This window comes from Neolamprologus multifasciatus, chromosome 8 (genome assembly GCF_963576455.1).
Source record: "Neolamprologus multifasciatus chromosome 8, fNeoMul1.2, whole genome shotgun sequence".
Lineage (NCBI taxonomy): Eukaryota > Metazoa > Chordata > Actinopteri > Cichliformes > Cichlidae > Neolamprologus > Neolamprologus multifasciatus.
Window position 1 is genome coordinate 25,260,069 of NC_140446.1, and position 22,801 is coordinate 25,282,869.

Below are 22,801 nucleotides of genomic sequence, written 5' to 3' on the forward strand. Positions count from 1 at the left end.
GCCCCCTTCTCCAAGGAATTTGAGGAGTGAAGGCACCAGAAGGTAAACATAGTCGTAGCTGTCTGCCTTTCTCTTTATGCAGGTCTGACAGGAGGGTAAGAGGTGGTTGCCATGGTGATGGTTGAAGAGGCATCTCCAAATAAGGAGATGCCAAGAAAGTTGCAGAAGAAGAAACGTGAGCCAACATCAGACCTAAGCCCACCCTAAACTGTTTTGACCAATCACCTTAGTATCTTGTTTATCACACAAAATGAAAAGTGTTCACTTCCTAGGCGTGGCAGCCTTTTGTCTCTGAGCCAGAGAGAGGAGGTCCATGGTGCCATGTAAAACTAGTTTGAAATTCTAACCGTTTTGTTTATAAATTGGGAAAACTTATAATAGGAGCATATTTGTCTTCTCGCTCATAAAAAACCCTACATTAGCCATTGCTATTTGTTCAGAATTCTCCATTACAGGCATAAAAACAGGCACGAGGAGCATAAACTGGCACTTTATGCAGATGACCTATTAGTATTTATAGCTCAACTGAACAATTCCTTTCCATTTTTTTCTTGCACGCCTCTACTCATACAGTGCAGTTTCGGGCTCTAAAATTAATTACACTAAGAGTGAAGCATTTCCAATTAACATGACAGAACAGATGAGATACTACCTGGGTAGTTTCAAATACCTCGGTATAACAGCTTGTTCCTCACTTGACAGAATCTACCAAGAGAAATACATGTCATTAATTCATAAATCTAAAGCAGAGCTGCAGAGGCGGCTGGATTTTCTTCTCTCCTTAATTGGTAGAGTTAACACAATTAAAATGAATCTTTTACCTAAATGTATCCACATGTACTTTCACTGTATTCCCTTAAAGGTACCAGCCTAATTTTTTAAAGAATTAAAAAGGGCAATATTTTTATTCTTATGGCGAAAAAGGTATGTGACCAGACTTCCCCTGTGGTGTGATTATTTACATCTTTGTTTTAGACTGAAAATAATTCCACAGGGAAGCTTTCAATTAGAAAAATGTAATAAGAAAGCAATGCTTTGTCACATTGTTAAGTCCCTACAAATATTGATCAGAACAGCTCACAACCCAGGGCCCTGATCTAAGAGCTGGGTTAAAGGTTTCACTAGTCAGCTGCTAAGTTCCATCCATTTTCTTCCGCTTATGTGGGGCCGGGTCGCAGGGGCAGCAGCCCAAGCAGAGAAGCCCAGACCTCACTCTCCCCAGCCATCTCCTCCAGCTTGTCCGGGGGAACACCAAGGCGTTCCCAGGCCAGCCAAGAGATATAATCTCTCCAGCGTGTCCTCCTCCCGGTGGGGCATGCCCAGAAACGTCAACCAGGAGGCGCCCAGGAGGCATCCTTGTAAGGTGCCCGAACCACCTCAACTGGCTCCTTTCGATGTGGAGGACCAGCGGCTCTACTCTGAGCCCCTCCCGAATGGCCGAACTTCTCACCCTATCTCTAAGGGAGAGGCCAGCCACACTTCGGAGGAAGCCCATTCCCGCTGCTTGTATCAGCGATCTCGTTCTTTTGGTCACTACCCACAGCTCGTGACCATAGGTGAGAGTAGGGACGTAGATCGACTGGTAAACTGAGAGCTTCGCTTTTACACTCAGCTCTCTCTTCACCACAACAGACCGGTCCAGCATCCGCATCGCTGCAACCGCTGCACCAATCCATCTGTCGATCTCTCGCTCCCTTCTCCCGTCACTCGTGAACAAGACCCAGAGTTACTTAAACTCCTCCACTTGGGGCAGGAACTCGTCCCCAACCCAGAGTGGGCACTCCACCCTTTTCCGACTGAGGACCATGGCCTCAGATTTGGAGGTGCTAATTCTCATTCCCACCGCTTCACACTCGGCTGCGAAACGTTCCAAGGTGAGCTGGAGGCCTTCACCCGAAGAAGCCAACAGAACCACATCATCTGCAAAAAGCAGAGACGAGATCCTGAGACCACCGAAGTGGAAGCCTTCCGCCACTTGGCTACGCCAAGAAATTCTGTCCATAAAAATTATGAACAGAATCAGTGACAAAGGACAGCCCTAGCAGAGCCCATCACCCACCAGGAATGAGTCCAACTTATTGCCGGTTATGCGGACCAATCTCTTGCAACGGTTGTATGAGGACTGAATGGCCCGTAGCAATGGGCCAGACACCCCATACTCCCGGAACACCCCCCACAGGACACCCCGAGGGACACGGTCAAATGCCTTCATAACACATTCCACATACAAACTCCCATGCACCCTCGAGTGTCCTTGAGAGGATAAAGAGCTGATCCAGTGTTCCACAACCAGGACGAAAACCGCATTGTTCCTCCTCTATCCGAGGTTCGACTAACGGATGAACTCTCCTCTCCAGCACCCTGGCATAGACTTTCCCAGGGAGGCTGAGGAGTGTGATTCCCCTGTAGTTGGAAAACACCCTCCGGTCCCCTTTCTTAAAGATGGGGACCACCACCCCAGTCTGCCAGTCCAGGGTTACTGCCCCTGATCTCCACGCAACATTGTAGAGGCATGTCAACCAAGACAGCCCTACAACATCCAGAGCCTTCAGGAACTTGGGGCTCTGCCACCAAGGGGTTGTTTAACTGCCTCGGTGACCTCGCCCCCGTGGCGGAAGCAGAGTCTGGGGACGAAGGGGATGACCCCCCTTCGTCCCCAGACTCTGCTTCCGCCACGGAAGACATGCCAGTAGCTGCTAAGTTAAATTATAAAAAGTTGTTAACACTTTACTTTTGGACACACAGAAGTCACCTTTCAAGTCTCACAATGGAAACGATCCTTTCTGCTTTTCTATCTGGGCAGTATCCTTTGAAGGCATTTCATACATTTTCACTGCTATGCAGATGATACCCAGCAATATCCATGAAGCCAGATGACACAATTAATTAAACTGCAGGAATGAGACACTAAAGACCTGGATGACCTATAATTTCCTGGATCTACACTACCAGTCAAAAGTTGCACAAACCTTCTCATTTAAGTTTTTCTTTATTTTCATGACTTTGTAGATTTTCACTAAAGGCATCAAAACCACGAACAAACACATATGGAATAATGCAGAATTTTATATTTTAGACTCTTGAAAATAGCCGCTCTTTGCTTTGATTACTGCTTTGCACACTTTTGAGATTCTCTCAATGAGCTTCATGAGGTCGTCACCTAAAATGGTTTTCCATTAGTCCTGAAGGAGTTTCCAGAGATGCTGAGGACTTGTTGGCCCTTTTGCCTTCTCTCTTCACCCCAAACCATCTTGACTGGGTTTAGGTCAGGTGACTCTGGAGGCCAGGCCATCTTGCACACCACAGTTGTAAATAAATCCCCAACAGCGTCACCACCAAAGCACCCCCACACCATCACACCTCCTCCTCCATGCTTCACGGTGGGAACCATGTATGTAGAGACCATCCGGTCACCTTTTCTGTGTCGCACAAAGACACGGCGGGTGGAACCGACGATCTCAAATTTGGATTCATCAGACCAAAGCACAGATTTCCACTGGTCTAATCTCCATTCCTTATGTTTCTTGGCCCAAACAAATCTGTTCGCTTGTTGCTTTTCCTTAGCAACAAGCAGTAGTGGTTTCTTAGCAGCTATATGACCATAAAGATCTGATTCATGCGGTCTCCTCTGAACAGTTGATGTAAAGATGTGTCTGCTACTGGAACTCTGTGCGGCATTTATCTGGTCTCTGACTTGCAATTTCTGAGGTTGGTGACTCGGATGAGTCGGATCAACAGCAGAGGTGACTCGTGGTCTTCCTTTCCTGGGGATGTCTTTATGTGAGCTAGTTTTTTGTGCACTAAAATCCCCCACAGTCCCACGATGTGTTGTCCTACAAAGTGTGGGAAGGGTGAATGTTCCTCGTGTTTGAAAACAGCTGAGCAATTTCTCTTCGGAGCAGGGACCACGCCAACCTGGTCCCAGGAGGACAAGGAGAAGCCTCCCATCTGCGTCTCGTCCCTCCACCGGGCTCGTCCATTCACAGCTCAGCTTGCGCTCCACCCTCGAGCTGTGGACCTCTGCCCTGCTGTCGATCACATGCGTTATTTCCCACTGTCGCCGTTTCTGCTGTCAGGACTGGGTCGGCATCCTCACACGAGCCGACCCAGTCCTGACAGCAGGACCCTCACCTGACAATCGGGCGACGTCTCACCTGACAATCGGGCGACAGGTCCTTCCTTCACACGCTTGGCTTTCACGCATTCCTTCCTTTTCATATCTGGGCCTACCCTCTTCTTTATCAAGTCCATTTGACAGCTAGTAGGCCGCAGTGGATTAAAAAAATATCATACAAAAACACTAAAAACGTCCAATATAATCCAAATAAAATCAAATAATACCAGTTATAAAAGACAAATACAAATTTCCATTGTGTGATACACACTATCTCTAAAATTAGAAACATTCTGTCTCCAAGTGATTTAAATGTAACAATTTTACAGTCATTCTCCTCACATACAAAGTCTTGAATAACCAGGCCCATCTTTAATACCTCACAGTAACATATCACCCCAGAAGAGCAATTCACTCTCAGACTGCTCCCTTACCTTTGGTTCCTAGGGTATTTAAAAGTAGAATGGGAGGCAGAGCCTGTGGTCTCAAGCCCACTTCTGTGAAACCAGCTCCCAGTTTGGATTCAGGAGACAGGAACCCTCTCACCCTCGCCCTACTTTTAAGATTAGGCTTAAATTTTCCATTTTGATAAAGCTTACAGTTATGGATGGATCAGGTGACCTTGAATCCTCCCTTAGTTACACATCAATAGCTCTATGCTGCTGGAGGTTTCTCATGACACACTGAATGTTTCTTTTTCACCCTTTTTACACTCGCTATGTGTTTATACATCACCGCTGTATTTAATTGTTAGTTTTTATTCATCTCTAGCTCTCTTGTGTCTTTTGTCCTTTCTTCTTCCCTCCACCAGAACCAGGCCATCCCGCCCTGAGCCTGGTTCTGGTGGAGGTTGCTTCCTGTTAAAAGTGAGTTTTTCCTTCCCATTGTCACCAAGTGCTTATTCATAGGGGGTTGTGTGGGGCCACTCTCGGTACACCAGCTTCCGCTCACAGTCCAAAGACATATATGGGTTTAGGATAAAGTGTGAATTGTTGTCTGTCTTTATTTGTGGGTGTACCCTGCCTCTCGGCCGTGATAGCTGGGACAGACCACTCCATTTATTTATGTATTTATTCTTGGCACAATAGCCTTAATATATCTTTGAACTAACCAACACTGCCTCAAATGACATCGCCTAAAGACATTTTATAAAAACATACACAGCAAAGTCTGTTTACGTCAACGTTTACGAGTCAGAATCAGAGTGCTTTATTAATCCCAGAGAAAATTATGTAAAAACAAATATAATAATAATATAACAATAATGTTTTTTCTAGCTATTATTAAAAATAGCCAATATCTAGTTCAAGCTATCTGTTGGTAACATATTTATTTATTTGACTGTATTTGGAAGAAGTTGGATTTCCCATTATCCCTGAATGTACCATAGTCTGTATGGAGACAGCGAGCAGCGGCGGCTCCCAGCGGAGCAGCGCTGCGATTGGCCGGGCCAGCGAGGAGGGGGAGGGCTTTGTCTCTCCTCCCCTGCCTCTCCTCTCCTCCCATCCTAGAGGACAGAGCGATGCGGAGACAATAGGACGCAGAGCCGGAGGAGGCTGCAGGATGCTCGACACCACATCCACCGACGCTGCTCGGAGGCTTCTCGCTGGACACCGATATCAGACGTTTCTCTGGGCTCACCTGGTCTTAGTATGTGCTCACATCTCCCTGTGTGTTTACCAGTAGCAGCCTGGGCCGACAGGGCGGACTTCACAGTCTCCATATGGGTATCAACTGAAAGGTGAGTAGCGAATTAAACCCGGGCTGACCGTTTATCCTCACCTGCACCCTGACCAACCAGGCTCCGTTAACTGTGTGTGCCGCTATGATGTGTGCATGCAGTGCATCATTAGGCCAATGCCATACAGCAGCGTTCACACTGAAAACAAAACTGTGATTTCTTCTCTATGTTGTATGTACATTTTCTAATGTCATTGATCTCCAGCAAGCAACAATATCATTGATTGTAAGCATTTTAGGTTGTTTACAGTATCGGATTGTGTAGTGGAATTTGTATTATTGATCACAACACAACATCTAAAAGCCCTCCCTCACCCCCACTATGCATCCCCTGTTTTTGCAGGAGGAGGAAGGGGTGGAGGAGGGGGGTTGGTAGTCAGGTATCTGCAGGAGCTAATGCATGTCTGTTCCTTTCCGCTATCTAAGCTCTGTTACACTAAAGTGACAGTGGTTGTCCCTTCAGTGAGTGCTGTCTGAGCACACACACTGCAGGTGACGATGCAGACCTGCTGAAAGCTGAAGCCTTTAGTGATTGGAGGATGATACAAGACCAGAATGTTTACATTCTGACTGGTCTACCTGCTGTCTATGTTTGCTGGATTATACTGGGCAATTTTGGGGACTTGCTTAGAAAAATGAAGGGTTACACCCTATAGCCAATCTATACAAGCCGATCTAAGCTATTATTTTGGATAAATCATGTAATCAATGCCTCAATGCTCATCCACAGTGCCTATATATTGTGTTGATGAGATGCCAGCTGAACTTAAACTAGAGAGCTGAGTGAGCAGATACCTTTAAGTAGACCGAATAACCCGGATGAGGAGGTGATGGGAAGGAGTTTAAATAATGATTCTAAAGAACAGGGACTGGGTTGACTGGCTTGAAGATGCGGGTAGGACGATTGATGGATAAGACTGGTGAATTTGAATTAGTTGAAGATGGAAAATAACCAGTATTACCATAAGGATTTTGAGAGGATAGATCTTCCTTATTCAATTTTGATAAAAAAATCCAAATACCAAGTTAAATTTTGTTTGCTAAATATGAAGACGAAGCCCTGAATATAGCCTAGTTAGCATACTATAAATACTAATTAAGCTAGTTGTTGCTGCCGTCTGTTTTACACACCAATGATATCGGTGAGGTTTTTCAGTCAAATTCATGGCATCTGCTCTTTTAAGAGTTTTCAGTGATCTCCTGTTTATTGTTGATGCTAGTTAATGCTGTACGTATATTACTGGATCTTACCACTGTGTTTGATACAGTGGACTACAACACCTTGAACACTCATTGTGTTGTTATTTGTGGGATGGCTTTGAACTGGTTTAAGTCTTATTTGAGTTGTAGGTGGTTTTCCATTAGCATTGGCAGTTATTCTTCTAAAACTACCCCTGTAACCAGTGGTGTACCTCAAGGTTCCATTCTTGGTCCACTTCAGTTGTACACACACCTTTTGGGTTTATTCTTTTTTTTTAAACCCATCATGTTCCTTACCACTTTTTTGCAGATGAAACCCAGATTTACCTCCCTCTTAAACCTGTCTCCAACTCCTCTGCTGAGGTTAGAATGTGGCTTTAATAAACAGCGCTCAACCCTGTGATAGTAAAACTGAAATTTTAGTGATTCCTCTGGCGAATAAGCAGCCAGTTACATTTTCCACTATCCCTTTAGATCTTGAGACTTAGGAATCATTTCTTAAACCTCAGGTTTAAAGTCTGGGTGTTATCTTTGATTCATCTCCTTAATTAGACAGATCACAGCAGTTGTTATAGCCAGCTTTCTTCAATTGAGATATTAAATATAGTTAAAAACTTCTTTCTTTTCATGACCGGAGGTTTCTTCCTGTTAAAAGGGAGTTTTTCCTTCCCACTGTCGCCAAAGTGCTTGCTCATAGGGGGTCATATGATTGTTGGGTTTTTCTCTGTATCTATGAAGCGCCTTGAGGCGACTTTTGTTGTGATTTGGCGCTATATAAATAAAATTGAAGTGAATTGAATGACCTTGATAAAGTAATCCATGATTTAATTACATCTAGATTGGATTACTACAAGTTATTATATGTTGGGTTGAGCAAAACACTTAAACATGTCTGCAGCTGCTAGACTCCTGAAAGATACACGGACGCGTCACCCATTCTTAAACTATTACACTGGTTTCCTGGGAAGTACAGGATTCATTTTAAAATATTGTTGCTTGCGTTTAAGTGTTTACACGGGCTCGCCTCGTTAACTCTCAAATCCTTTAGATTCTCATGTCCTATGCCTCTCACTTAGGTCTGTCGATCAGCACCTTCTAGTAATTCAGAATTCCCAACTGGCTCGTACAGGCGACAGGGCTTTCTTGTCCCCCAAACTCCAAAAATAACCAGCAACATATATATTTTTTAATTTCTCCAAGTGCATCGCTTTTACTTTTAGTATTTCAATTTGTATTATTTACTGTTCTTTTTGATCCCTTTTAAAATTATTATTATTATTTAATCATTTTATTGTGGATTTTTTTTTTATTTTAGTAAAATTTGCTTGATTTTGATTTCAGGCCTTTAAAACGTTCTAAATAAAATCTGTAAAATCAAACTAAGGTGTAAATATCTACTGCTGCTGAGGAGCTGTAATATAAGTAGGTACTAGAGATTTTGGCAACCACATTCTGTTTTTGTTCACTTTCCACACACACACACACACACACACACACACACACACACACACACACACACACACACACACACTGACTGTGCTGGCCTCCCTCTGCTCCCTGCCTCACAGTCACTTTGATTATGTGCGTGTGCAGCAGTCAGCAGCTTTTTTTTAATAAATAGAAGACAAATCAAACGTGTCCGGAACATTTAAAGGCTAAATATTTTTGTTGCTGCAGTTTCTCATGTGGAAGGCAGGAACGTGTTTCTTCGCAGCGCATCTATCAGGAGAATAGAAACAGTCACTGAAATGCAAAAAAAAATGAAACTGTTATTGTTGGAGGGCAGCGCGGCTGCATCAGTGGGGGTGGACGTGGCTGTGATCGTTGCCTTGGCTCGCTGGTTGCATAAGCAGTCTGGGATTTAGTCAGCTGCGGCCCCTGGTCGCTGCTCTGTTTCCACAGAGTGTTAAACCTGGTGGCACAGAGGGTCAGTGTTGAGCGAGTGGGGAGGGCTGGAGGGATGTGGTCAGCTGAAAGGAACATGCTGTATTTTGTGTCTGTTCCCAGAACGTTGAATTTTGCAGGCTGCTGGAGAGAACAGTCTGCAGGAAAGGAGGACGAACACAAGCATTAATCTGTCAACTGACTTTTTAGGTTTAGTATAAACCCTTTACCATGACACAGGTTAGCATCTTCACGTTGTATAAAAAGAACCAGAAATATTCCTTTCACAATAATACACTGCACTCAGCGTGTGGTTCTTATGTGTGCTTGATGAATAATTTATTAAATATTAAACAATTATAGCAATTGTTGACGATTAATTCGCTTTGAGATGAATGGATCGATGATATGCTTTGGGGAAAATGAACAATGTGTATAATAATGTGTAGTGGAGCGAATGTTGAAGATGATTACAACAAATAATTAATATGTGAAAGGCTTATTTCAACATTAGATAACTTTGTATAAACCTACAGTATGTGGTATGCAGTTGCCCCTAACTTAATACATCTGTTTATGTATTTATACTCCTAAACACCAAAAAGTACAACAACAGTGGTGTGAGACAGAGGCTGCCATTCTCCTTCACCTCATCCTGAAAAGTTTCCCAGCATTATTTGAACATGAGCTGCAGGGAAAATACCAAATTTGAAGCCTTTTGATCATCTCATTTTATCCATCCAGCTGCTCTGCAGTTGTTCCTACCAGCGATGCAAAGCACTTGCGACACGCAGCTGCTTTTGCATCGAGTTGTTTCTATTGTTAAAGGTGAGCCTATGTGATGCACTCACGCAGCAGGACTGCAGACTTCCCCTCCACACGGAGAGCCGACATTTATCCTGGCCTGATGACTCACTGAGCTACACGAGTCTTACTGCTTCTATATAAATACAGATGCAGTTTTATTTGTGGTAAACGAAAGCACACACACGCACCATCTTCATGTGAATATTAAATATATAAAGATGCAGAATCTTCTGAACTTTGAGACTGTAGCTTGACCTACATCACAGACTTTTTTTTGCACATACTAGCTGGAAAAACTTAAGTTCTAGATCTGCTAATAAGAGCTGTGGGAACAGTTTGCAGATCACTGCTGCAACTAACCACACAAGCTGCTCTACCTAAATTTCCTTTTACTTTGATTTTATGAAACCAGTTTATTCTCAAAGCTGAAACTCGCTCCGTGCTCTCTCCTGGTTGTGTACACCAAATGAAATCAGGCTGGAAGTTTGGCTCCATTAAACTAATTGGTCGAGCACAGTGGAAGTGTGTTAATCCGGTTATGCTTCAAATGATTAGGGACTCAATCTAGTCAAGATCATCAGACCTAAGGCAGAAATCAATTCAATATTAATAATGCTTTCCAGGGAGTCGTGGGTAAAGAGGTATGAAATAAGTTAAATCTCATTAGTCGTTAAAGGTCTGCAGACTGTGCTGGACAACTGAACCGGTACAATGGCATTAATATATGCGGGTTCAGGAGATGATTACTGGGCCTTTTTGTCAGCCTGGGTCATATGTGGTATCTTCACAGCCACTGTAATTCCCATTTTTCTGAAGATACACTTGGTGCCAAATAGTGTGCATGTTTCCTCCTTTTTTGCAACATGTTTACTGCGTCTAACTTTAGTTTTTTATCCATTTTCTTCTACTTACCCACAGTTGTAGTTGGACTTCAGCCTTTCACAGGTTTCATAGGATGAGAGGTGGGATTGATTGCCAGTCTATCATAGGGCTAACACAGATTAGATTCACCCATGAACTCACCATGCATGTCTGTGGGGGGGAACCAAAAAGCTCCAGAAAAGTCCAAGCTGCCCCGTGGAGTTGAACCCAGAAACTTCTTGCTGTGACGCGATGGTACAAACCACCACAGCACGTCTTTTTGCATGTTTAAATCTAGTTTGGTTTTATTCAAACAGTGGCACTTTATATTATAAAGGATAGAACTACAACAATGTGAGAAATACAATCCCTTTCCATCTTTGTGGTAGCTGTTAGCATCTTTAGGACTCATTAGCGCTTGCTAACTGGTGCTAATTAGCGCTAAGCATTGCAGAATGTCAATATCTGTGGCTTATCTGGGTTCCTCATCTACAGAGAGATAACACTGTTAGCAACACTTAAATCACTATATCACTATTTACTCATAACTGTAATTCTTGTTGTAAAATAATTAATTAGTTATTGGAAAATGTTTATTCAGTTATTTAGCACTTTTTGATGGAGCTAAATGGAAAACAAAAAATGGAAAAGTTCAAATTTACTGCCCCAGTTTTCACTCAAAACAGCTAGCTTGGTTGAATTTGCAGCTTTAAGTAGTTATTATTGACTGAATATACATTGTACGTTTATGAATATTATCGTGATAACGTACCAGAGCCAAATGCACACTCAGAAAAAGAACGAGGCACAATCCTGCAGTGCTACAGTAAGCACTTCTGATCCCCGGCAGAAACAAATGGTCTCCTCTGTTTACAACTCCCTCCTGTGCATGTGTGTTTTTATCACATGCACCCAAGAGCTTTTATTTAGAGGAGAGAGAGAGATACAGTACATCCTCTCTGTACTGCCATTTATCACCCAAACTGACTCATCTCTCCTCACCTGCTGGCGTCAGCCTCTCTTCCTGTCCGCTTCACGCGCAAAAGAGATTACACTCCCACAGAGAACACAGAGGGCTGTGGAGGGGCGACGGGGTACTTAAAGTAGCACATTGCTGCGTGTGTGTGTGTTTGATCACATAGTTGGCAACTTAACGTTGTGATGCATACAACTGAATGTTACTTTCTGCATCTAAAACCAGACTGCGCAATGAAATGTCATCCATCTGTGGATGTGTGCGGAGAATATGAGATATGTGAAGTACATGGAACAGCAGGCGAGTGTGTTGATGATGAGGAGGCTGCTGTAAATATAAAGCCAATCCAAGTGTCTGCTCATATAGAGTGGCTGCTTTCCAGCACCTCGGGTTGTGTAACGAGTGTGTGTGCGCGTGTGTGTGTGCACGCTCCTATAGTTCCTCCACATTCGCCTGGATCAGTGAGGGTCAGTGCTTGGCAGGTCCAGCCGCTCAGGAAGAGAAAAAAGGGAAGCAATCACTAAGAATAATCACACTGCAGCAGGAATTGGATTTGCTAGAAAGGACTGTTATTGGCTGCCTGTGTGTGTGTGTGTGTGTGTGCGCGTGTGTGTGTGTGTGTGTGTGTGTGTGTGTGTGTGTGTGTGACTCAGCTCACAGCTCAGCTCTGGTATCCCCCTTGGCGAGTAGCATTTAGAATTACTTAAGCCTTCACTGCAGATAATTAGCATTTTCAGCGGCTATCACACTGCAGATCAGAGCAGCACGCTGTGAGCTTCGGTGTCGACAGCGTGCTGTGCATTGCCGACCTTGGAATGCAACACAAACATCACATATCACATTTTCCTGTTTTGGTCCCACAAGAGGACGAGAGCGTGTTTTTCTCTTCGTGTGCCCGTCCTATCACAGCCAACTTGTTGTAGTTGAAATGAGGACGAGTAGAAGGATGAAGCAATTTTCAAAATGTTTCTCCTCTCTTCTTTCTGTACAGTGACGCCAGCTGTTAGCTGCTATTGCTGCTTCTGTCCTACCCGAGTCCGTTTTTTTTGCACCCCGAAGCAGTCCGCACCATGACCTCCTCTCCGCTGGTTTCTCGAGCCAACATGGACATCCTGGATGAGCTGCAGCTGATTGCTGCCCAAAATTTGGAGAGACTAGAGGTCAACAAGTACTACGAGGTGATCAGAGAGCTGGGCAAGGGAACCTATGGCAAGGTGGATCTGGTCATTCACAAGATCAGAGGTAAGGGACCACCACAGAGTACATGACGTCTTCAGTGATCGCGCTGTCACCTTTTTGTTTTGGTCTCTGCACCTTAAGTGTAATTTCGCTTTTGGCTCCTAATGAGATGTCACTTTGTTTAGACAGAAGTGTTAATAGTTAGATTAGAGGATGGAGTGCTAAATTGCAAGCTTGGTTAAATAACTGCATTCATAAATGTACAGACAGAAACCTCCTTAGTGAAAAGTTACAGACTAATAATTAAAATAGCAGGTAGGGTGGATAGGGTGCACCTCACAGCCGATTATTTTCTAAAACGGTCAATTAAAAATGCTCCATCAGTAACCACCACCACAAACATAAACGACAACACCCTCAACTGGTCACGGCAGATGGCTGCGCCTCCCTGAGCCTAATTCTACTGGAGGTTTCTTCCTGTTAAAAGGGAGTTTTTCCTTCCCACTGTCACCAATTGCTTGCTTGAAGGAGGTCATCTGATTTCGGGGGTTTTCTCTGTCTTTAGCTAACAATATAAAGCGTCTTAAGGCCCCTGTTGCTATGATTTAGTGACATAAATAACGCTGAATTGAATTCAAAGAGTTTCAGTTCACTCCAATCAACACAGGGGTTTAACTTTAAGCCTCAACACAATCTAAATAAGTGAGTAATTTAAAATAATACCTCAGTAAAGTCGTGATACAAAAACGTGCATCTGTAAAAAAACATCTGTATTTTTCTCAAAAGGTACAAAAATGGCACTGAAGTTCCTGAAGAAGAAGACAACCAAGCTGAAGTCTTTTCTGCGGGAGTACAGCATCTCCCTGTACCTGTCTCCGTGCCCCTTCATCATCAACATGTTTGGCATCGCCTTCGAGACCGACGAGTACTACGTGTTTGCACAGGAGTACGCCGTGGCGGGAGACCTCTTCGATATAATTCCTCCACAGGTGCTGATTCGCAGATAACGATAGTAATACAGATGATTACTGATCCACAGTCAGAAGAAAGTTGGCTTAAAACTTTAAGCCAACTTAAGCCAGTTGGCTTAAAGCAGATAACGATAGTAATACAGATGATTACTGATCCACAGTCAGAAGAAAGTTAGCTTAAAACTTTAAGCCAACTTAAGCCAAAGTTTTAAGTTGGCTTAAAACTTTAAGCCAACTTAAAACTTTAAGCAGATAACGATAGTAATACAGATGATTACTGATCCACAGTCAGAAGAAAGTTGGCTTAAAACTTTAAGCCAACTTAAAACTTTAAGCCAACTTAAGCCAAAGTTTTAAGTTGACTTAAAACTTTAAGCCAACTTAAAACTTTAAGCAGATAATGATAGTAATACAGATGATTGCAGGTAGGGTGAACTGAGAACCTTCACAGACAAATACAGATGATTACTAATCCACAGTCAGAAGAAAGTTGGCTTAAAACTTTAAGCCAACTTAAAACTTTAAGACAACTTAAGCCAAAGTTTTAAGTTGGCTTAAAGTTTTAAGCCAACTTAAGCCAAAGTTTTAAGTTGGCTTAAAACTTTAAGCCAAGTTTCTTCTCTACCTTTTAAAGGAGAAGAGGTTGTGGATTGTTTTGAACTGTGAATAATGCAAAGCTACTCTAGTAGAGTCCATGAAAAATAATTTAGCACCTCTACTGGTATCAGAAAAGTCACCAGATTTTACCCAGGCGAACTGCGCTTTGTACAAATGCAGTTCATCCTGAGGTACATAAAATCCCACACTCAAATGAAGACTTTTAGACTTGGGACAGAAACTTTTTCTCATTGAGGGTGATTTTAAAAATTCAAAAATCTAACTTGTCAGTAGCCACCCTAAAATCCTCTGAATAAAATAGTGCTTTTCCTTTCTTTGGCCCTCAAGGTCGGTCTTCCTGAAACAGTAGCAAAGCGCTGTGTACACCAAGTAGCCATCGCTCTGGACTACCTGCACTGTAAGAAGCTGGTCCATCGGGACATCAAGCCTGAAAACATCCTCATCTTTGACCGAGAGTGCCGCAAGGTCAAGCTCTCTGACTTCGGAATGACTCGCCGGGCTGGCTCACCAGTGAAAAGAGTGAGTAGTGTTTGAGTTTTGTACGTTTTTATATTCGCACGTTTCCTCCAGTGACTGTAACCTGTTGGGTTTCCCCTCCAGGTGAGCGGCACCATCCCCTACACAGCTCCGGAGCTCTGCGATGTGTCCCGCCACGAGGGCTTCTGCGTGGACTACAGCACTGACGTCTGGGCCTTCGGTGTGCTGCTGTTCTGCATGCTGACCGGTAACTTCCCTTGGGAGAAGGCTCTGCCCTCTGACTCTTTCTACCAGGAGTTCATCCGTTGGCAGAGGAGGAGGACGAACACGGTGCCGTCGCAGTGGAGGCGCTTCACCGAGCAGGCCCTTCGCATGTTCCGCCGCCTGCTATCGGTGGAGCAGGACCGCCGCTGCTCCGTCAAAGAAGTGTTCGGGTACTTCAGCCACTCCTGGATGTTAGACGCGGAGAACGATAACAACAACGGCAACACGGTTGCTGGAGGTGGCGGCGAAAGAGTTAGTGGCGGAGGCGGCGGCGGCGGTGGAGGAGGCGGAGGGGGAGGAGGAGTCCGAGGGGAGGTGGACGGCACAATCTCGTCATCATCGTCCGGGGAAGAAGACGAGGAGCTTCTCGTGGAGAGGATGAAGCAGCAGACTCTGTCACCTCGCTCCCCAGTGTCGCCCCTCTCTCCCATGTTGCCAATGGCGGTGAAGAGGGGGAGCGGAGGCAGCGGGGCCAAAGGAGGGATGATGGAACCCGGCGGGGGCCACCATTTCGTGTCCGTCTCCACCAACAGCTCCGTGTCATCCACCAACAGCTACGATCGAATGCCCCGAGAAAACGGCTCACCTGGCGGCCGCATGCTAGTGCCGACACCCATAGAAATCTGCGTCTGAGCATGTCAGGGCTCAGCGGCACACACTTTTATACCTCTCATCCAACCACGTAGATGTTCATGCATGGGAAAAGAAACAAAGCGATAACAAAGTACTAACACGTCTCCTGTTTTAAACATTGTGGGAAAGGAAGAGCGCAGACACGCGCCGGAGGACTTCCGAGGACGTCTTTGTGGAACGCACACATTCCTCATGATTGGTCGAATGTCCTGTTTTAACACTTGGAATTCAAGGACACGTTCAAAATGCAAGTGTAGAAAAATGAAGAAAAAAACGCTACATTAGAAATTTCACCACTAAATCGATCTGACAAGAAGACCAAAATATATTCCTTAAAGCAATACTTGCAGCAAAAAAAATGAATTAAAATAACATAAAAAGATAAAAAAAAGTCAGCAGGAGTCGGGCAGAACTCCTCGTGATCTCCTCAACACTGATAAGAAGGTTTTTTTAAGAAGCCAAGGGACAAAAGATTCATGTTTTTGACCGAAACAGAGCTCAAGCTAACACCTTACAAGATAAAAAGACTGACTGAGCCGTGGTTTCATTGTTTTACTCGTAACAAAAATATGAAAGTGTGAATGTGTCCGTGTGCGTCGCCGTGCGTTTGAATCTAAAACAAGTAGTTTAATTTTTCTTTGAGAATTTTATTATTTATTTGAATCTTTAAAAAAAAGAAGAAAAAAAAAAGACTACACAATCTATTTTTTCTATTTTTTTGTAAGGTAGCTCTCTTTGTTTCCCATTCGACTCAGCATTGTGATATGGTGTTGAGGTATAGCTGTGTAACAGGTGTGCTATGCTGCTGTACATACTGAACACTTGCGCATTATGTGAGATGATCTACAGCTTTCCTTCATCTCAGATGGAGCGAAGGCGTGCGATGTCTCTGCTCTTCACCATAAACATATCTACTTCACAGTTGGAAGACTTTTTTCTACTCACTCCTAAAATTCCGTTTGTATGGTGTTCCTTTGAAGCGTTTTTCCAAAAGAGAACAAGAAAAAGATCTGTCTGCTTTGCTCACGTTTTCATCCAGACCTTCACCTAAAAATGTCTTTTCTTTTAAACTTTGTCTGAAAAAGAAAAATAATCTGTTCCAATTAAGTGCAGGGGGAAAAAAAGCAAACACTCAAGAGTCACTTTTTATAAACTGCATGATGAGTAATTCAAACTTCGAATCTGAACTGGCTTTAGGAGGAAAAAAAAGGTAAAATGTTGTGATGTGATTTTTTTTTTGCAGTAGCACAATTTCTTGCATCATGTCCCAGAGTGAATATTGCTGTTATGACCTCTTGAGACATCCTAGGGCTAAAAGAAAAATAATCTGAATATACTTACTTAGTTTCTATCCAGTGTGATGTATTTGTAATGCTATTAATGTCGTGTGCTCATCTCACCACCTTCAGGAACTAAAAAAAAAGAAGCTAAGCATGAAGACCGAGCGAGAGATTTGAATTTGAATCAAATGTAGGGACTTAAATGTTTTGCTTTTGGATTTAAAAAACAACAACAAAACTAATCCATTCCTTTTTGACTTCATGAATATCGATTGAATTATTTTTCTTTGGGGGGGTGGATCATGCGTAGTGTGTGAATGGATGTTCTCTGTGTTGCTTTTCAGACATAAACTGCATGAAACTGTATGTGCTAAAGCCCTCTTGTGAAAAACTGCTCAGTGTTTATCCCGTCACAGGCTGTAGCACTCTATAGTTGTAGTTAGTATACCGGTGACAAACAACACGTCAGTAGCCTCAGCTCGGATCTGACAGAGGACCAGCTCAGCCCCTCCGCATGATGCGTTGGATCAGCGAGAGAGTAAATAACTGCATCTTGTGACAATCTCTGACCTCATCGGCAGCCTCCTGATTCAGAACAAAGGACGGTCCTGATGCGGACACTGCTCCCCATCTGTCAACTTCAAGCAGCGCTGCGCTGCGCGGAGTAAACCGTGCGAGCCCAAGCACATCCCACACTCGCATGACCGTACGAAGCCACATTACCTCATCGCGTCATTGTTCCTTTGCAGCGTTCACTCCGAAACCATCTTTCAACATTCGCACTCTTCCCAAATACACGTGACGTGCTTGAAGCACCCATGGCAACGTGCAACGATAAGCAACGTGAGGATTCTTGTAAATAGAGACACGTGGGGGGTTTTATTGACAATTCTTGTTACGTAAAAAAGAGCCGACACCAAATCAGTCCCTCAGTAGTGCAGACATTATTATTGATTGGTTTCTGAATTTGTGTTTTCAGCGTCACCACTTTGCTCTTGCTTGGAAAGCAGATGTGTCAAGCAATAGGTGGACGTTATGCTTTTTGTCTGTCACAAGTCACTGGCCAATGAGCGTGGCCTCCATAATAAGTGAAACAAATGATGTTTTTTTTGCCTTTTACCACAAATGACTGGAATTCCTACTTTAGCCACAGGGATCATCGCCTGGTGGTCAGTATAAACAGTTTGGGTTTAAAGCACCTCTTTAATGGCTTCACTTTTCAGACATGGACACCATAGCCACCTTTAATACTATTTCTGTACCTCAGTCTGTATGGCTCGGTGATATTAAATGATAAGACTGCAGATTGCCAGCAGCTCAATACTCTTTCCAAGCATCTAGTAAAACTTCTGGTGACTTTCACCTCATTTCAAACACAAAAAATGGCCCTAATAGAGCCTTTGTTTCTTTGGCACATTCTGGGCTACACAGGCTCTCATGCTGCTCTACAATATTTCATTTTCCTTTAAGCTAAGTTTAGATTTGCTATAACTAAAGGGGGCCTATTCTGCTCCTTTCAAAGTAATTGTTATTTATTTTAAACTGAAACAAGCTACTTTAGCTCCTCTTTCTTCTGATTGGCTGCCGATTGTAAACAGAAGGTTTGAACAGCAGACAGGTGGGATGACAGTGTCTGCAGCTAAAGCTATGTTCCTGGGAAGACTGTACTGAGTATATCACCTCCCTCTCATGACGTCATATTGATCCAAGGGTAGCTATCAGAACCTGAGTGTTTAAAACAAGTTTTAAGGTAGTTTTCAGCTCACAGGCATTATACATCCAAAGACCTCACTATCTAAGCATCATTAATATGAGTATCTAACACTGTAACAGTATGTTTACGACAAAGACATGAAAATGAATAAAAGGTTCCCTTTACTTTTATGCTATGTAGGCAGTTGAGTTTTGAAAAGAAAGCTAATTGTGTTTAACAAACAGGATCCGGGATTTTTTTCATCTGTGTCAAACATCCCCTGAATTCAGTGTTTTTAAGCTGTCTTAGTTTGGTGTCATTCAGCATGATTTACCTGAATTATTCTCTTGCATTAGTAAAGCTCAACATGAGCTTATTATACCCCTAATGTAAGAATAGCCTGATGTTGCTTTTTACACAAGTAAAATTTTAATTATGTCGGGTATTTTGAAATTGAAATATTCAATTTTCTTCTTTAGCTTCTTTTTTCCAAGCATGGAGCCATCCGTAGCTAAATTAGCTAGCTAACATATTGATAGTGGAGACCGAGCTATTGGTAAAGTCAGATGTTTTAGCATCGTCTTGCCAACATTCTTTAAAACAAAAAATTTGACTTTTTATCACGTTGTCTTATAAAACATTATACCAAAACCTCCAAGTCTAACCTAACAATCCAAAGTAACTGCTGTTGTTAGTTATAGACAATTAGCTGACAGGATGTTATTTCTAATGAATGAATGATGATCAGTTGCAGTCCCTGTTTTATGAGTTAGCAAGCAAAACACAGAATATCAAAATACCAAAAAGTAAATCTTTATTTTGAAAGACACGCCCAGTATTGCTGTAGTTTCCTATCAGAATAATTTTAAGATAGTAAATGATTCACTAGAACTTGTGGTACAAGCACTGTGCTCAGATGAAATACCAGTGCAGTATACAGTGCGCTGCAGACGAGGACACATCCGTTCACAAGCTGGGAGAGAAGATGAGTGACACAAAACTAGAAAGTGAGATGTGCATTTGTCATACGCCACCTTTCCCTTGCTCCCTCCCAGCGTCTGAGTCAGCCACCGCTGCCTCCTCATCCTATTCATATTGTGACGTGCTGTAATGGCGTTCCAGTGTCTTTCTGTCCGGTGACATAGCTGTATTTCAAAGCATCATGGTTTTTGTGGCGTTTTAGTGAGTAGATGACCACAGCACTAGAACTTGTACCCGGTTCTGTCTTTGCAATACAACTGTCTTCCTGTAAGCTGAGATTTAGTCAATAAAATAAGAATTCTTGTTCGAGTGATATTTGCATTTTTCTTGTTTTTCCCCTCCCAAGAGTTCTTTGGCATGTAATTGAATTTCATACAGGTGAGATTATGTAATCGCATTCACACAAGGGAATCTTTAGGGGCATCTAATACCGTAAAGAATGTGGACAAATTTTATATCAAGAAGAAATAAGTCATTTCAACACTCCATGGTAACCTGTGAATAGGCACTTGGTGATGGTGGGGGAAAAGAACTTCCTTTTAGCAGGAAGTTTTAATTTTAAATTTTAATTTGGGGGCTCAGGTTAATGATGTTCATATAGTGCACTGAAATTTATAAATGAATAAAACAAGAATAGCAGATAAATTACTTCTAGTATTGTATGAGTTTAAACCACAAAATATTTTCGAATAAAGGTATATGCTGCTAGTAAAGTATTTTGGATATATGTTACAATGTTTCCATAGAAACATAAATGCTGGGTGGCTGACTGCAGTGTCCAAGTATAATTCAGAAGAATAATTTCAGATTTTGGTTAATGCACCAGTTTTAAGGCGAACCCTTTAATTATCAAACGCGAGGCAAAGGTTCAATCAAAGTAAGTTTAAAAAAATTATTTGCACCAAAGCAGATAAGAGGAGAATCATGCACAGAATTGTTTCTGCCATTTAATATGACGATTGTTAAGACATGATGGTGAATTATGCCTCTGTATATCAGGAGGAGGACTTTAAATTCAATTCTGGATTCAGGGATCTGACACAGTAACTAACTTCTAATATTTAAGCATAACAAGGCCATAGACGCCTGATAGCATGCAGCTAACGATGAATTAGCTTGTGACCTTCAATTTTTACTAAAAATCACAGTAAAGAGCGTTTGTTTTATAGTTTAGCAAAAAGTTGCTTTAACCTATCGTACCCCAGTGCAGCTGAAGAACACTTGTTGTATATAAATCACTTTTTTGCATTTTTACTGTACATACAGCAAACATTTAAACTGATGCAACATAAAGAAAATTAGCAGGCCCTTTACTTATTGTTCACTAAGTCGAGATGAACGTGACGTAGGAAAAGAACAGTTGTGTAACCACAGTAGGTGATGGCTGAATTTAGCTGCATCAGTTTCACAGTTGTGCATGCTGGGGCACTGCCATGGGTTACTCAGACACTAACCGTGCACTTTATTTTCATTTTTGATAATTGTTGTTCTTTTCCCGCCCCTCTAGGACATTGTAACTAATTAATTTGCTTGAAAATATCAAATCACTCTGATCCCAGCAAATACTTGGATTCAGACTGATACTGATCTTTATTCAGTTATTAGTTGTTATTAATATCTGGCTCTCTTCCACGGCGTGCTTTTGTCCCGTCTTCCTTTCTTCCCCCAGCCGGTCAACCGCAGATGGCCCCGCCCCTCTCTGAGCCTGGTTTTGCCGGAGGTTTCTTCCTGTTAAAAAGGAGTTTTTCCTTCTCACTGGTGCCAAAGTTCTTGCTCATAGAGGGTCATATGATTGTTGGGGTTTTCTTTGTATTACTGCAGCCTTACAATATAAAGCACCTTGAGGCGACTGTAGTTGTGATTTGGCGCTGTATAAATAAAACTGAATTGAAACTGAATAGAATGGACTTCAAAGGGAAAATGAAATAAAAAGTCAAAAGGCAGTCAAACAAGAAAACAGAGTTAAGAGAATGGCAAACTGCATTGTAGCCCTTCTTTTACACTGTGTTTTATAATAATAATAATGGATAGCATTTATATAGCGCTTTTCGAGACCCTCAAAGTGCTTTACAATTCCAATATTCATTCACTCTCACATTCACACTCTGGTGGAGGCAGCTACAGTTGTAGCCACAGCGGCCCCGGGGCAGACTGACAGAAGCGAGGCTGCTATATCGCGCCATCGGCCCCTCTGGCCATCACCAGTAGGCGGTAGGTGAAGTGTCTTGCCCAAAGACACAACGACCGAGTCTGTCCGAGCCGGGGCTCGAATCGGCAACCTTCCGATTACAAGAGGAACTGCCAACTCTTGAGCCACGATCGCCCTTTTAAATAGTATATTTACTCATGCACGAGTTCCACCTGTCTTTGTGTTTTTGCTAAGTGTTTGTGAGCTGTTACATTCTCATAAAGACAAAGCAGGTGAAATATGGTTATGAATTAAACAGCAAATGCATTATTAACTAGATATTTCACATAACAGCTGTTAATGTCAAACTTAATATTATGAATTAATAAGGGAGCTTTTCTTTTGCATGAACTTTGGCGCCCTCTGCATCCCAGTAAAATTACTGGTTATTACCAGTAAAGCTTTCAGTAGTTTTGGATCAGTGTGATTGTATTTAATATCCTTTTGAACAACGAAGACAAAGGTGCAGTGGATTAAGTAAGGGCCCTGTCAAAACTGGATAATTGTTATTCAGATTACATCTTTTAAACGACTGCGCCCAGAGCAGCATCTACGGTTTTATACAGTTACTGGAGGTGTCCCAGGTTTAAATGCTTTCATCCCTTCCTTCTCTTTTAGGGGTGTGTGGTTGTTTATGTATTGCATTCAACAAAAATCTGTTATGGCTGCAGGTTTATGCTGCTGTCCCTTGTCTGCTTTCTTCCCAACCATATAAATAAAAAGACAAAAATGTCTCAACTTTGGAAAAACCGAGCCAAACGGTGGACATCACCTCAGTATGCAGGATGAAGGGATAAATGCTATAACTATATATCAATTTCACATTTATTTTTTATCATAATTTATAATTTCATATTAGTCGTTCTGATGCTTTGGAGTATTCTAATATGTCTATATTATAAGAGAAAAACTTTACTCAAGATAAAGATAAAGAA

General features: G+C 42.5%; 1 protein-coding gene across 1 annotated transcript; it reads left to right on the forward strand.

The window, feature by feature from the left end:
* Nucleotides 1-5,610: 5,610 nt before the first annotated feature.
* On the forward strand, nt 5,611-19,991 carry bsk146 (brain specific kinase 146). Its single transcript, XM_085169333.1, has 5 exons — nt 5,611-5,855; nt 12,574-12,824; nt 13,548-13,750; nt 14,678-14,869; nt 14,951-19,991. Exons 2-5 carry the CDS (start codon nt 12,653-12,655, stop codon nt 15,722-15,724), a joined length of 1,341 nt encoding a protein of 446 aa, XP_085025459.1. The 5' UTR covers nt 5,611-5,855; nt 12,574-12,652; the 3' UTR covers nt 15,725-19,991.
* Nucleotides 19,992-22,801: the final 2,810 nt, after the last annotated feature.